At 38.0% G+C, this 16,741-nt stretch overlaps 1 protein-coding gene across 1 annotated transcript in view; it reads left to right on the top strand.

Annotated features, from left to right (window-relative positions):
• The first annotated feature begins 262 nt into the window (after positions 1 to 262).
• EIF5B (eukaryotic translation initiation factor 5B) overlaps positions 263 to 16,741 on the top strand; it is an 89,740-nt gene continuing 73,261 nt past the window's right edge. The window contains exon 1 of the mRNA XM_015544587.2: positions 263 to 600. Within this exon, the coding sequence (XP_015400073.1) occupies positions 566 to 600 (35 nt within the window). The 5' untranslated portion in view covers positions 263 to 565. The remainder of the gene's footprint in view (positions 601 to 16,741) is intronic.

Here is a 16,741-nt window from a genome sequence, read left to right as displayed (position 1 = left end):
CGAAAGTTACAATTTGTCCTGGATTTATCATGCAGAGTGCCTATCGTTTGTTCATCATGGTTCTTTACTGAACTTCGTGCGTCTGAGAACACAAAGATACAGAGGTGGACTGAAAGCCCAAGGTTTATTTCTGAAATGAGCTCCAACCATCCAAGTCCGCGTTCCCCCTTAGAGATGGAGCTGACAAGGGTAATTTTCGGCCTCATTGTCTGTGTCAGGGTTCTAGAACCCCGCGGTTATCGCTGCGCGGAGGACGCTTGTGGAAAGGGGGCGCTCGGGCTCCCGCCTGAGGGGCGGGTGAACTGGAGACGCTCTACCCAAAGCGCAGCTCTCGATGAGCCGCGCCCTGCGTCCTCACGCCGAGGCGGCTGGGCGATGCGCTTGCGCACTCAAGAGCTCACACCATATGTGCCCTGTCCCAGTGCGCGGGTCTGTGGAGAGCCGGGTGCGAGAGGCGGCAGTGCGAGGGGAACGGAGCTGAACAGAGACCAAAGTCGGCTGGGGGACATTGGGTCTGTAAGAGACCGAATAGAGGGGCTGGGACTACGAGCGCCGCTGACACACGATGGGGAAGAAGCAGAAAAACAAGAGCGAAGACAGGTAGCCAGTGACTGGGTCTGCACGGCGGCGTCCGGCGCAGCTCAGGGGTTCGCGCGGGTTCCGCCGGCGCGGGGTGGACCGGGGGCGAGGCTCGCGACCGGCACCGCGGGGCCCCGGGCCTGAGCCCAGAATGGGGCGGCGCGGGGCCAAGACCCCAGTTCCGGGCGGGCGCGGAGGGCCTCGGCGGCGTTCTTCCAGTCGATACTTGGTCCCGTGGCTACTTCTCTCCCGGCCTGGAAAGAGGGGTCTCCCGCCACAGGAGCAGGGCAGTGGTTTTGGGGTTCCCAGGGGTAGGGGCTCAGGACGCTTCTCTGGGCCGGACACGGCCCGGCCATCGTGGCCAGGGCGAGAGAGTTGTTTTTGCGGCGCTACTATTAGCGACGGTGAGGAAGAGTTCTTTCTGTGCCTTTGTACCTATGAATACTTGGAGAGGAGAGTTCGAATATGTGCACCTAGAGCTAGTTATTTTTTTTTTTTTTTTTTAAACTCTGAGCCGCTCAGGTGCGTTGGAATTACCCGGAGGTGTTTAACAGGTAACTCCCTCTTAACCTTTATTGTATTTGGGGACAGGTCTCAATTATTTAAGGGCTGGTTGTCCACATTCCGTGCTTTTCAAAGCTTTCCTTCTTCCGGCCTGTCTTTTGGTCATTTCTTTGCTCTCTAAGCACCTCCCCCTAAAAACTGGGGAGGAGACAAAACCAACCAACCCGGGTCTCTCCTTTCTAACCACTTAAAAGGTTTTTGGGGGGAGGGAGTGTAAGGATATATCATAAAGCTACCTACCCCGAAATTTTTGCAACATTTCTGTGTGTCACATTCGATTGAATTCTTTCACTCTTCTCAAAGTTTACTCCCAGGGAGGGAACAACATCTGTTATATTTCAGCTTTGTATACCACTCACCAAACTAGTTCAGAGATTAGGGGGAGAGTAAGGTAAAACTAAAACAAAAACCATGACAACCATCTGTAATAGTCATTTTGACTCAAAAATGGATATCAGGTCTTGAAGTTAAAATAAGATTACTAATTATAATTTGGAATTCTGGGTTGTGTGCTCACCTGACAGTTAGTTACCTAGCAGTCACCTAGCTGATGAGTGGAATTGAAAGACATCAAGGTGAATCTTGGAATTGGAGGAAGTTAACTGGCTTGCAGACTAGAACTTGCTAATCAAACCAGGTAAATTAGAGAAAATAAGCAGAATTCTGGGTGATTTCGTGGGACAAAAATTTCTTTGCTTTTGGCCGGATGTTTTGACGCATAGGCTGCATTTTTTCATCAACCGTGTGGAAGAAATAGATGAGTATAATAAAGCTTTGTGTACCAATTACCCATGGTTATTACATGACCATTTCTGTTTTATCCACCTGCTGGATGTTTTAAAGCCATTTCAATCCTTTCATGTGTAAATCTTTCAAGTGTATCTGAAAGATAAATACTTGAGGGGAAAAAAACCCCAATTTTATCATCAAGTCTAGGGAATATTAAGTGGAGTATCCACTCAGCTGTCCACTGTCTTATTTAAAAAGTTTTTTTTTTTTTCTCAATTGGTTTGCTTGGTTCAGGATTACAGAAGTCCTTTAAATTAAAACAAAAATACATGTATGTTAATCCTTTACTTTTTAAGTTCTTTCATAATGGAAAAAAGCTATTCATAGGGGAGACACTTGTTTGTGTGTTTTTAGAAAAAAAGTGTTTGTTACTGATTATAAAGATTTTCATGAGTGATGTAAAGTTTAAAGTGCAAACACTGGAGCCTCTTGTTAAATGATTGGTTTGGAAGTATAGGAGGAATGCTACTACTGGTTCCTCGCCCCCCCCAGCCCCAGACTAATCTGTTGTCTTATATTTTGGCTCATTTTGAAGGGAAAGTGAAGTCAATGTAATTGAAAATTTTATTTTCTCATGTGCTAGTATTAAGTCCTCCCCCCCCCCCCCCAATGTTTCATGGCCTCCTTTGCTTAAATGCCTTTCAGATAATAATGTAAGAAATCCCAGGGTTTTGCAGAGGTCCCCCTTGGACCAGAACTGCTTGGCCTTTTTACTTTGGCATTCCACGTAAGATATTTTAGTGGAAAGGAGGGACTGGGAAGATATTTGTGGGGAGGCGGGGACCAGAGAAGTTCCACTACTTGTGAATTAGTTTGCTTTGACCTTCTGTATGTTGAATACTGTTTTTTTCAAGGATATTTTGAATATTTGTAAAAGAGAGAAAAACAGACTGGGAAGCAGGTCTAGAAGGGGAGAGCCCTCTGTTAGGATTAACGTTCTTGTTTGTGTAAAATAAGATATTTGTCTGGTTTTACTCTTGTATAAAAATCCCCACTTTTAATGATTTTATATTCATTCCACCTGCCCTTCCCTTTCAAGCTATGCTAAATTGAAAATGTTTCTGGCCAGGTAGAACTGGGTGAGAAATGAGCAGCTGCTTACTAGTTAATCAAGATAGGGCATTGAGTCACTTTTCAGGTTTTGGAAAGAACAGAGAAAATACTTGTTTTAATTCTTACTTCTTTATGTTTAATCCTTATTTTAATTTCTCAGTCACTCAATGTTCATTTAAAATTAGGTTTTATTTCATCTGAGTGTCTGATTTTATTTGAGTCGCATGTTATCTTACCAGTGACTGACTTTTGTTCAAAAACTAAGTTCTAAAATTTTACAGCTTGGGTAATTCTGAGAATGAGATTTTGTTAAGGTATTCAAGTTTTCCTGCTTTTTTTCAATTAACTGGATAAACTTTTTTTTTTAGTGTAAATTTTCTGTAATGTTTGTTTATTTTTGAGAGAGAGAGCCAATGGGGGAAGAGGCAGACTGAGAGAGGGAGACAGAGGATCTGAAGAGGGCTCCACTGACAGCAGAGAGCCTGATGCGGGGTTCGAACATGTGAACCCAAGACATTGACCTGGGCTGAAGTCGGATGCTTAACTGACTGAGCCACCTAGGTGCCCCAACTGGAAAAACTCTTGATGAGATAAGGGCTAGGATTCAATATCTATAAATCATACAAAACATAAGGCCAGTATTTTTTTTTTAATGTTAATTTTTTTTTGAAAGAGGGAGGGAGGCAGGGGGAGAGAAGAGGGAGGGAGGGGCAGAGAGCGAGGGAGACAGAATCCCAAGCAGGCTCCTTGCTGTCAGAGCGGAGTCCCATGTGGGGCTTGAACTCACAAACCATGAGATCATTACCTGGGCCAAAATCAAGAGTTAGACGTTTAACCGACTGAGCTACCCAGGCGTCCCAAGGCCAATATGCTCATAATTCTCACAGTCCTCAGTTTATGTAATGGGACCTTATGGGATCTTGTGTGTTCTAGTGACGTCGTACTTTTTCCATTTACACAATACAATTGATTTTCTTATGGAAGTGTGTAAAGAAAAAGGATCTAAATTATTTAGTTTTTCGTAGTTAGCCTCTGTTTCTTCATTCTGGTCCCTTTTTTGTTTGTTTGATCCCCTTAAGTGTGGTAGTTATAAATTTCAAATTATAAGGGAGTTGATGTGTCACATTAGTAGTATTAATTACCTTCCCTGCAAAAAAAAAGGGGGGGGGATACAGAGAGAAGGAAGATAATTATTTCATCTATCCCAGCATCAGATATCATGGCCGTGGGGATGTCATTCAGGAGCTAGAAAGTCTTTCAGGATTCCGTAGAGTTCTAGGGTATGTTCACCATCAGGTTATTTCTTGCTGTGATTCTCTACACCAGTAAATTTGCCAGTATAGTGACTCTACTATTTGTTGTTTTAACTCAGGTAATATTCCTGTTATTACTGGCAATTTCCCTGTTTTCATGGGAGTTCTGGCTGTCTTTGAGATAGTTTCCTCACCTTTAGGAATGTTCTAATGTCAGACATTTATCCTAGTCAATCAGGTATGATCAGGGTAGCAGGGTCCCTCCCCTGTGGTAGAAAACATGGTTATCTGCTTAAGGAACTTGCTCAGAAGGAGCTCCGAGTATATCAGATACTCTAGAGCTGCCTAGAGAGGGAGTAAACCAAGTAACAAGTAGTCCAAATAGTCTAGTTCAACAAAGGCATTTATTTCTCATCTGTATATACTTAAATTAGCAAAACAAAATAAAACAAAACCTTCTTATCTCCTGGGCGGCTCAGTTGGTTAATCGTCTGACTTCAGCTCAGGTTATGATCTCACAGTTCGTGGGTTCCAGCACTATGTCCAGCTATGCTGACAGCTCAGAGCCTGTAGCCTGCTTGGGATTCTGTGTCTCCCTCTCTCTGCCCCTCCCCCCTCCTCTCAAAAATAAATAAACATTAAAAAATTTTAAAAACCTTGTGTTTTCATATATTTGATCATAAAAAAGATGTATAATCCAAGAGTTCTATTGGCTTACCTTGTTCCCTTACTGATACTTTAGGAAATTGATACGTGATATTTGTCATAGTTTGCCATACATGAATGAGAAAGCAGATGATAAACTTTTGTTGTTAGCTTGTAATAACTTTAGCCTTCTATAGTGGTGATCTCTGGAGAGCTGATGCAGCTATTTTTGATGTTGCTTGCCTACTAATTGTGCTTTATTTAAGTTTCTTTCCTTCTTGGATTTGATCTGTAAGGCAGGCAAAGCATTGTTTAGCTGAAGAACTGAGTGTCAGTGGTTAGGTCAGAACAGCAGTTCTCAAACTTTTTGGTCCTAGTACCCCTTTACATTCTTAACTTCCTAAGGAACTAAAAACGTTTTTATGTGGGTTATATCTATCAATACTTAACTGTATTACAAATTAAAGGTTCTTAAAATAGTTGTTATTAATTTAAAAATAAAACTCGGGGTGCCTGGCTGGTTCAGTTGGTAGGACTCTTTTTTATTTTTAATGTTTATTTATTTTTATAGAATGTGAACTGGGGAGGGCAGAGAGGGAGACAGAGAATCCAAGCCAACTCCATCCACTCTGTCAGCACAGAGCCCAATGTGGGGCATGATCTCACGAACCCTGAGATCACTACCTGAGCAGAATCAAGAGCCAGACGCTTAACTGAGCCACCAAGCATGATACTCTTGATCTTTGAGGTCATAAGTTTGAGCCCCACCTTGGCAAAGAGTTTACTTAAAAAACTAAAATCTTAAAGAACAAACTAATGAACACATTATATATTAACATAAGTAGCGTTAAGTAATCATTTTCAAAAAGTAATGAAAGGACAGGTATCAAACATATTTGCAAATTTCCTTACTGTCTGGCTTAGAAGAGAACTTGGATTCTCATATGTTTGTGCATTCATTCTTGGAGCAGTATCACACGTCATGTGGCCTCCTGAAAACACCTTACAGTTGTAAGAAAATGAGAATAAAGAAGTGTAATAGCTTCTTAGTATTATTTTGAAAATAGATTTGATCTCTTGAATTAGTTTAGACCCCCCCGAACAGGTCTTGGGACTACTTTGAGAACAGCTGATTTAGGGATTCCTAAACTAGATTTGGGCATGTGTGAGACATTTTCTAAGCTGTTGGACCATCATTAGTGTTTTTTTTAACAGATGATAGAAATGTTTGAGAACTGCTCAAAGACAACTTAAGACATCTGTGGTCATGTTCATGCTCTTATGATTTTTTTTTTTTTTTATGCAGTAGGTGAACTTATCAAGGCCTATTACACATCTGTTGGGATTGGTTTTAATTCTAAGTCCCATTAAGTTTTTGGATTATTTAGTATACTTGACATCTTTATGATATTGAATTATCTCATTCAAGAAATGTATTGTCTGCCTAATCACTTAAGTGCCAGGTATTGTCCTAGGTGATCGAAATAACATGGTAAACAAATTGCTGATAAGACATGCTTCTCTATTTGGTTAATTTAATTGTAGATGAGTAAAATTTTATTTTTTTTTATTTGAGTCTTTAGGATATTTCTCGTTTGGCTTATTCCTAGATATCTTAACAGTTTGGTTGCTGTTTATGTAATTTTTCTTTTTTGTTTAATAAGAAAACTTTTAAGATGGTTATCTTGTGTCTGACCAACTCACTGAACTTTGTTACTAGAAATAGTGTAAAAGGTGAGGCCTAAATTGTGGTTAGGTTTAATTTGTGATAATATGTAAATAGTGAAAAGGGGGAGAACAGGGAGAGGATTACATTGCAGCAGCATTCAAATGACTTCTTTTCCTCTCCCATTCTAATTTACGCTCTGTGACAAATATGAACTGTTGAGAAATTATAGTACAAAATACACAGGTATTTTGAACCCTTATTAAAACAGTATTGAAATAATCATAGTAACCCAGCTTGCCCTAGCAGTAACCACATATTTATGTAACTTTAACGAAAGAACTTAATTTAGAACCAATAACCACATTGTAACTAGTTTGAGAATCTAGGAGGAAGGGAAACGTATAGAGATTCAAGAACTATTATGTAAATACAGATAAGGGGAAAGTGGGATTTAACGTAAAAATATGTTTGTGGTTAGAGTCTTTCAGCTGGTAGGTAGACTCTGACCCCAGAACCTGTGGCTTTTCACTGTGCTGTCCTAGCTGATTTAAGAAATCTTGATATTCCAAAATACAGACTTTCCAATGAAAAATTAATATCTTCATAGGGTCTTTATTGGTGAAACAACTATTAAAGATTAAGGACTCAAAAAAGGAGAATAGAAGAACGACAGCCATTGTCTATAGGTTAATCGGTGCCAAAATTTCTTTAAAGAATTTCTTTGTCTATCAACCAATTACATAATTGCTTTTCTCTTAGCCTGTATGTTTAAAGTGAAAACAATGATGATTTAATGTTTCAGTCCTTCCTGTTTCAGACATGGTATGTAAAATTTCAGGTATGTTCTTTAAGAGAAATCCCTATTTTTCACCCAGGTAGCAGTCATTTTTTAGAATAATTTTTTTTAGAATTTTTTAGAATTTTTAGAATTAGAAAATTTAGAATTTTAGAATTTTTTGGAATAATTAGGAAAACCAATTACATTGGTGATACACCAAGTGTACACCAAGTACATTGGTGATAGACATGTACTTTCCACTGAGGTCTAAAATATGTGGCTTTTCTGTTTCTGAAACTTTATTCAAACCATAAACTTTGGATAGCAGTCCCTAAAAATACAATTGAGCACTGTTGGTTTTGTTGTTGTTGTTGTTGTTGTTATTTTATAAGCAAGGGAGAGGGGCAGAGGGGGAGAGAGAGAGAATCTTAAGCAGGCTCTGTGCTGAACATGGATCCCATGACCCTGGGATCATGACCTGAGCCAAAGTCAAGAGTCTGACGCTCAGTTGACTGAGCCATCTAGGCGCCCCAAATTGAGTACTGTTTTAATTCAGATTTATGTCATTAGGTTTCAGGTACTGAGCTTTTGTGACGCTGATAGATAAGACTGATGACATTGTGGTTGGCATTTCTTCTAAGGCTAGAATCATGTGTTCTAAAATTCAATTATATGAATATACTACATTTTATTTTCCTATTCATCGCTTGATGGACCTTGGGGTGCTACTTGTTGGCTATTATGAATCATACTGCTATAAAAATACCTGTACAAGTTTTTGTGTGGACATATGTTTTCAGTTCTTTGGTGTTTATACCTAGGAGTGAAATTGTTGGGTCATAGGGTGACTCTGTATTTAACTTCTTCAGGAGCTGCCAAAGCTGCTGCTCCATTTTACATTCCAATCAACCATGTAGAAGATTTCCAATTTCTTGGGGTCTCTGGGTGGCTCAGCTAGGCATCTGACTCTTGATTTTGGCTCAGGTTGTGATCTCACAGTTGGTGGATAGGAGTCTCATGTAGGGAGGGCTCTGTGCTTACAGGAAGGAGCCTGCTTGGGATTCTCTGTCTCCCTTTCTCTGCCCCTACCTCATTCACACTCTCTCTCTCTCTCTCTCAAAAATAAATAAGTATATATTTATATATACGTATATATTTAGTGTTTATTTTTGAGAGTGTTTAAAAATAAACACTAAAATTTATTTATTTATTTATTTATTTATTTATTTATTTATTTTTGAGAGAGAGAGAGAGAGAGATTGAGATTGAGATTGAGATTGAGATTGAGTGCAAGCCGGGAAGGGGGCAGAGACAGTGGGAGACACAGAATCTGAAGCGGGCTCCAGTCTCTGAGCTGTCATGTCAGCACAGAACCCAATGCCGGGCTCAAACCCATGAACTGTGAGATCATGACCTGAGCCAAAGTTGGACATTTAACCGACTGAGCCACCCAGGCACCGCACAAAAATAAACAAATATTTAAAAAAATGTTTATAAGAAAAGAATTCCAAAAGAATCTACATCTCTTCATCAGCACTTTCTATCTTCTCACTTTTTGATTTATAGCCATTCTAGTAGGTGTGAGAAGTGGTGTCTTACTGGGATTTTGGTTTGCATTCCGTGAGAGCTTAAGATTTTGAGTATGTCCTCATGTGCTTTTTGGATCTTTGTATATCTTGTTTGGAGAACTTTCTATTCCGATCCTTTGCCTATTTTTAAATTGACTTCTTTATTGTTGAGGAATATAAGTTATTTATATATTCTAAATGCAAATCCTTAGTGAGATATGATTTGCAAATATTTTGTCCCCATTCTGTGGGTTATTTTCTGCCTTAGGAGGTTGTTGTTTCACTTTCTGGGTTTTTTTTTTTTTTTTTTTTTTTTTTTGAGTTTTAAGTAATGTCTGCACCCAATGTGGGGCTCAGACTCACAGCCCTGAGATCAAGAGTCACGTGCTCTACTGACTGAGCCAGCAGGTGCCCCTGTTGTTTCATTTTCTTGACGTTGTCCTTTGTAGCAAAAAAGTTCCTAATTTTCATGAAGTCTGATTTATCTATTTTGTCTTCGGTTGCATGTACTTTTGGTATTAGATCTAAGAAACTGTTACCAAATCCAAAGGCGTGAAGATTTACTGTTTCTTTTTTTTTTCTTGTAGCTTTGTAGTTTTAGCTCTTACATTTAGGCTTTTGAGCTATTTTGAGTTACATTTTATTAAGTGTGAGGTGGGAGTCCAGCTTAATTTTTTGCCTGTGAATATTTAGTTGTCCCAGCACCATTTGTTAAAGACTATTCTCTCTCTAATTCCTTGTTGAAATCAATTGGCCGTATGTGTAGGGGTTTATTTCTGGACTCAATACTGTTCTCTCGATCTTTGTGTCCTTATGGCAGTACCACACTCTCCTGATTGCATTAGTTTTGTAGTAAGTTTAGAAATTGGAAAGTGTGATTTTTCTAACTTGTTTTTGAGATTGTTTTAGCTATTGTGTGTTCCTTACCTTTCCATACAGATGTTAGGGTCACTTCTCAATTTCTGCAACAAGAAAGAAAGGTAGTTGGGATTTTGAGTGGGATTGCATTTCATTTGTAGATCAATTTTGGGAGTATTGTCAATATTATGCCTTTTGATCCATGAGTGTGGGATGTCTTTCCACTTACTTAGGTCTTTACTTTCGGTGATTTTTTTTTTTTTTTTTTTTTTTTGTGCCAGCAGCAGGCAAATGTTTATTACAATATAAGATTAGAAAGGAAGAATAATATGGGCGCTTGGGTGGCTCAGTCGGTTGAGCGTCCGACTTCAGCCCAGGTCACGATCTCTCTGTTTGTGGGTTCCAGCCCCGCGTCAGGCTCTGTGCTGCCAGCTCAGAGCCTGGAGCCTGCTTCAGATTCTGGGTCTCCCTCTCTCTCTCTGCCCCTCCCCCACTCATGCTCTGTGTCTCTTAAAAATAAAATAAACATTAAAAAGTTTTTTTTTAAAAAAGGAAGAATAGTAGGAAAGCTCTCTTTACAGAGGGGACATTCGAAAGTGAATGCCCTCAGTGATTTCTTTTTTTAGTTTTCAGAGTTCAACATTTGCAGTTCTTTAAAAAAGTATTCTTAAGCATCTAATTCTTTTTTACACTATTGCAAGTAGAATTATTTTAAGTTCATTTTCAGATTATTACTAGTGCATAGTTTAAATAAAATTTTTGTATAGTGATCTATCCTGTAATCTTACTGAACTCATTTACTAGCTCTAATGATATTTTGACGTGTGTGTGTGTGTACGTATGTATGTATGTGTATTCTGTGGACATGATCATGTCATCTGCAAGTTCAGATAGTTTCCTCCTTTTCCAGTCTAAATGTTCTTGGCTTATTTGTCTTGCTTAAAGCTCTGGCTAGATTCTACAGTATAATGTTGACTAGAAATGGGGAGAGTGGATATCCTTGTCTTGTTTCTTACCTTAGGGGGAAAAGCTTTCAGTATTTACCCATTTGGTATGATGTTAACTGTGTTTTTCCTAGATGCCCTTTTTCATATTGAGGAATTTCCATTCTGTTTCTAATTGGTAGAAAGTTTTTACCATGAGAGTGTTGGATTTTGTTGAATGCTGTTTCTTCATTTACTGAGACGATCATGTGGTTTTGTCTTTTTTTCTATTCACATATGTTGGATTATGTTAATTGATTTTTCTATGTTGAATCAACCTTGCAATCCTGGGATAGATCCCACTTGCTCATGGTGTATAATCCCTTTTATATGTTTTTGGATTTAGTTTCCTAGTGTTTTGTTGAGTATTCCATCTTTTCCCTTTTAACCTTTCTGTGTAGCTGTTTTGGGTCTGTCTTGGTAAACAGCGTAACATTGAATTTTTATAATAGAATTTGACAGCCTATCTTTAAGGATTTAAAGTCACTTACATTGCTTGTATTAATGATAGATTTGACTTTATTTCAGCCATCGATTTTGTTTTCGTTTGTGCCACTTCTGCCATGCTTTATTTCTGTTTTTTTCCCTCTTATTCTAGGTTGGAACTTGTACATGCTATTTCTATTTTTTTTTTACATGGTTAGATTTGAAATTTTACCTTGCATATAGATAGTATTTAATGCTGTGTAAAACAGTACAGGGACAGTTGTGCTGTTATCTCATATTTTCATTTTAATTTATAATCCTTCAGTCCAGGTCAGTGACATTTTACTTAAGTTTAGATATTACTTAAATGCATGACTTGTCAAGACTGAACCTAGAAAAAAAGGTATGTACTTGGTGGATTTTCAGTTCTCAAGAATTTAATTTGCTCTAAACTCAAAATAATGAAAACCAATTTCTTTTTTTAGACACATTAATAATTAACAAAGTCTTAAAGGAATGAAATGTTGGGAAGGCATTACCTTTCCAAACTCCAAAAATTATGAGACAAAGTAATAGGTGCCCGATTCATTCCAAAGTTTACCTTTTGTTTATGCAAGCTTGTAATTTTTAAATTTTATTTTTACTCATTTTTTTAATTTTTATTTTACTTATTTTAGAAAGGGAGGGCACATGAGTGGGGGTGGGGAGGAGCAGAGAGAGGGGGAGAGAGAATCTTAAGCAACCTCTATGCTCCGCATGAGCCTGATGTGGCCCTTGATCTCATGATGCTCAGGTCATGACCTGAGCTTAAATCAAGAGTCAGACTCTTAACTGACTGAGCCACTCAGGTGCCCCTGTAATTGTTTTAAATATAGAAGTTTAACTTCTAATATAAAAATTGCAAGCACACAGAAAAGTTGAAGGAATAATATAATGAACCCCATATACTTACCACCTAGATTTAATTGTAAATAGAATTTTGTCTCCATTTTTGTCATGTATTTTATTAATATCTTGACATTTCTCCCTGAATGTTTTTTTTTATATAACCACAATACCCTTATCCCACCTAGTGCAATTAACACAAATCCTCTAATATTTAATATTCAGTCCATATGTCAAATTTCTAGCTGCACAGTGGCTTTTCACAGTTTGTTCAAGGTTTACACTGCATTTCATAGTGGTATAGCTCATAATTTTTTAAGTTCACACTTGTGTCATAGGTATCTGGCTAAAATTTTTTTTTTTCTTGTGTAGATTTTCTCTTCATGTTCTCATTTTGAACTTATTTAGAATTCTCAAAATTTGGTTATCTCAGTCTCTTGGTAATTAGAATTGAAAGGAATTATTAAACTGATAAGTGGTAACTGCATTCTGTCCTGTTTGGTTTAAGGACAAAATCGTTTTGAAAGCCTGCAAACTTACTACTACTGAAAGAGGAATAGAGTGTTGTTATATTAATTCACTCTTAGTTGGGTTAATATGAAATATGTAATCAGTATTGTGAAGTTTTTTTGAGGTGAAATTAACATAACATGAAACTGATCATTTTAACTTAATTTTATTTTTAATGTTTCATTTCTTTTTTTTGAGAGAGCGAGCGAGCGAGAGCAAGCCATTGGGGGAGGGGCAGAGAGAGACACACACATGCACAGAACTCAAGCAGATTCCAGGTTCTGAGCTGTCAGCACAGAGCCCAACATGGGCTTGAACTCACGAACAGTGAGATCATGACATGATCCAAAGTTGGATGCTTAACCAACTGAGCTACCTGGGTACCCCGACCATTTTAAATAATGTAATTCTGTAGCAGTTAATACATTCACAAAGTTTTGCTATTTCTTCTAATTCCAAAATGTTTTAGCACCTCCAAAGGAAATCTGTGCCCATTAAGCATTCACTCCCCATTTCCCCCTCCTCTGAGCTCCTGGCAACCAACAACTAATCCACTTTATGTCTTTTGATTGACCTGTTCTGGATATTTCATGTAATGGAATTATACCACATATGACCTTTTGTGTCTGGACTCTTTTACTTAGCATAATGTTTTGGAGGTTCATCCATGTCGTAGAATGTGTCAGTACTTCATTTTGTTTTTATAGCTGAATAATTTCATTTTGTATATGTATGCCAAATAATGTTCATCCGTTTATCCAGTGATGAACATTTTTGATTGTTTGCACCTTTTGGCTGTTGTGAAAAGTGCTGCTATGAACATTTATGTACAGGTGTTTGAGTCCCTGTATTCAGTTCTCTTGAGTATATACCTAGGGGTGGAATTGGTGGGTATATGGTAATTCTATGTTTAATGTTTTGAGGAATCACCAAACTTTTTTTTTTTTTTTTTTTGAGTATAGTTGATGCACAATGATATGTTAGTTTCGGGTGTACAACATAGTGTTTGGAGAAGTTTATACGTTGTGCTATGTTCACCAGAGGTGTAGCTACCATCCAACACCATACAATGCTATTACAATATCACTGACTATATTATTCATTCCATAACTGGAAGCCTGTATTTCCCACTCCCCTTCATCCATTGTGCCTATCCCCTCCCCTCTGGCAAGCATCAGTTCTCCATATTTATAAGTCTAATTCTGCTTTTTAAAAAAAAAATTTTTTTTTAACGTTCATTGAGTTTTGAGAGAAAGAGCACAAGCTGGGGAGGAGCGGAGAGAGAGAGAGAGGGAGACACAGTCTGAAGCAGGCTCCAGGCTCTGAGCTGTCAGCACAGGGCCCAATGTGGGGCTCAAACCCACAAACCACGAGATCATGACCTGAGCTGAAGTCTGATACTTAACCGACTGAGCCACCCAGGTGCCCCTAATTCTGCGTTTTGTTTATTTATGTTTTTTTTTTTTTTAAGATTCCACATGAGTGAAATCATATGGTATTTGTCTCTCAATCTAACTTTTTTCACCTAACATAGTACCCTCTGGGTCCATCCATGTTGTCACAAATGGCAAGATCTCATCCTTTTTTTTAATGGCTGCATAATTTCATTGTATATGTACACCACAACTTCCTTATCCATTTGTCTATCGATGGATACTTGGATTGCTTCCATATCTTGGCCATTGTAAGTAATGTTGCAGTAAACATTGGTGCATGTATCTTTTTGAATTAGTGTTAATCGTTTTATTTGGGTAAATATCCAGTAGTGAAATTACTGGATCATATTTTATTTCTATTTTTAATTTTTTGAGGAACCTCCATATTGTTTTCCACAGTGGCTGTACCAATTTACGTTCCTACCAACTGGGCACAAAAGTTCCTTTTTCTCCTCATCCTTGCCAACACTTACTTCTACTGTTTTTGATACTAGCCATTCTGAACGGTTGTAAGGTGATAACTCATTGTGGTTTTGATTTGCATTTGCCTGCAGATGAGTGATGTTGAGCATGTTTTAATGTTTCTGATGACCCTTTCTTTATATGTATTTGGAAGAATGTCTATTCAGGTTCTCTACCCATTTTTAACGGATTATTTGAGGGGTTGTAGAGGTTCTGTGTTTATTTTGGATATTAATCCCTTATTGGATATGTTATTTGCAAATATCTTCTTCCATTCAGGAGGTTTTCTTTTGGTTTTGTTGATGGGTTTCCTTTACTGCACACAAGTTTTTTTTATTTAGATATAGTCCCAGTAGTTTATTTTTGCTTTTATTTTCTTTGCCTTAGAGGAGACATATCTAGATAAATGTTATAGCTTATGTCAGAGAAATTACTACCTGTGTTATCTTCTAGGAATTTTATGTTTTTAGGTCTTACATTTAGGTCTTTAATCTATTTTGAGTTTATTTTTGTGTATGGTGTTAGGAAGCAGTCCAGGGGTGCCTGGTTGGCTCAGTTGGTTAAGCGTCTGACTTGACTTTGGCTTAGGTCATGATCTCATGGTTCATGAGTTCAAGCCCCACTTTGGGCTCCGTGCTGACAGTTCAGGGCCTGCTTGGGATTCTCTCTCTCTCCCCAAATCTCTCTCTGCCCCTACCTTGTTTGCTCGCTCACTCTCTCAAAATACATAAACTTAAAAAAAAAAATTGGTCCAGTGTCATTCTTTTACATGTAGCTGTCCAGGTTTCCCAGCACCATTTATTGAAGAGATTCTTGCCTCCTTTGTCATAATTTAATTGGCCATATAAATGTTACTTTTGGGCTTTCCATTCTGTTCCATTGACCCATGTCTATTGTGCCAGTTTCATACTGTTTTTATTACTACAGCTTTGTAGTATATCATGAAATCAGGGATTGTGATATATCTCTCCTGCCCATGCCCCCTCTCTCCCCTCCCCCACCCAAGTTTGCTTTGGCTGTTTGTGGTCTTTTGTGGTTCCATATACATTTTAGTATTAATTCTAGTTTTGTGAAAAATGTTGGAGGAATCACCAAACTTTTTATAGTGGCTGCACCATTTTACATTTCTGCCAGCAGTGTGAAAGGGTTCTAATTTCTTCGTATCTTGGCCTTTGTTTTTATGTTTAATAATCATCTTAGTAGTTGTGAAATGGTGTCCCTAGTAGTTGTGAAATGGTGTCCCTAGTAGTTGTGAAATGGTGTCCCATCCTAGTTTTGATTTGCATTTCCCTGGTTACTAATGCTGTATTCACATGTATTCACAGTGTATTCACATATGTATTCACTATCCATTTGCATGTCCTTGGAAAAAGTCTGTGTAAGTCCTTTACTCATTTTTAAATTGTTTTTTTTAAGGTCGAGTTTTAAGAATTCTGTATATATTCTGGATACTTGACCTTTATCAGATGTATGATTTGTAAATATTTTCTTCCATTATATGGGCTGTTTTCATTGTCTTGATAGTGTCCCTTTTACAAAAAAATTTTAATTTTGATGAAGTCCAACTTCTTTTTTTGGCTGTTGTTGCTTGTACCTTTGGTATTGTAGCTAAGAATCTTATTGCCAAGTCGAAGGCCATCAAGATTCACTTTTATGTTTTCTTAAGAATTTTATGTTTTAGTACTTAAATTTATGTCTTTAACCCATTTTCAGTCAATTTTTGTATATGATGTGAATTAGAGGTTCAACATGTTTTATATGTGAACATCTAGACCTAGTACCGTTTGTTGAAGAGACTATTTCTTTGACTGTTGATTGGTGTTGGCACTGCTGTCAAGTCCACTGACCATGGATGAATGGATTTATTTCTGGATTTTTTATTCCTTTGGTCTGTGGTTAGCCTTATACCAGTACCACATTGTTTTTGACTGCTGTAGTATACATTTTCTTAAATGAAAATTTTCAAACACATATAGAAGTAGAATAATGAATCCACATGTGTCCATCACTCAGTTTCAAATATTACAGATTCATGGATGATCTTGTTTCATCTATATTCTACCTACTCTTTTATTTCCTCATCATTTTGAAACAGCCTCAGACATTTAAAAAATTTTTTTTAATGTTTATTTTTAAGATAGAGACCAAGTGCAGGCAGGGGAGGGGCAGAGAGAGAGAGAGGGAGACACAGAATCAAAGCAGGCTCCAGGCTCTGAGCTGTCAGCACAGAGCTGGATGCCCGGCTCAAATCCATGAACTGGGAGATTGTGACCTGAGCCGAAG

The sequence above is a fragment of the Panthera tigris genome, chromosome A3, assembly GCF_018350195.1.
Source record: "Panthera tigris isolate Pti1 chromosome A3, P.tigris_Pti1_mat1.1, whole genome shotgun sequence".
Lineage (NCBI taxonomy): Eukaryota > Metazoa > Chordata > Mammalia > Carnivora > Felidae > Panthera > Panthera tigris.
The sequence above is the reverse complement of the archived record's forward strand: the minus strand, read 5'-3'. Positions and strand labels throughout refer to the sequence as shown.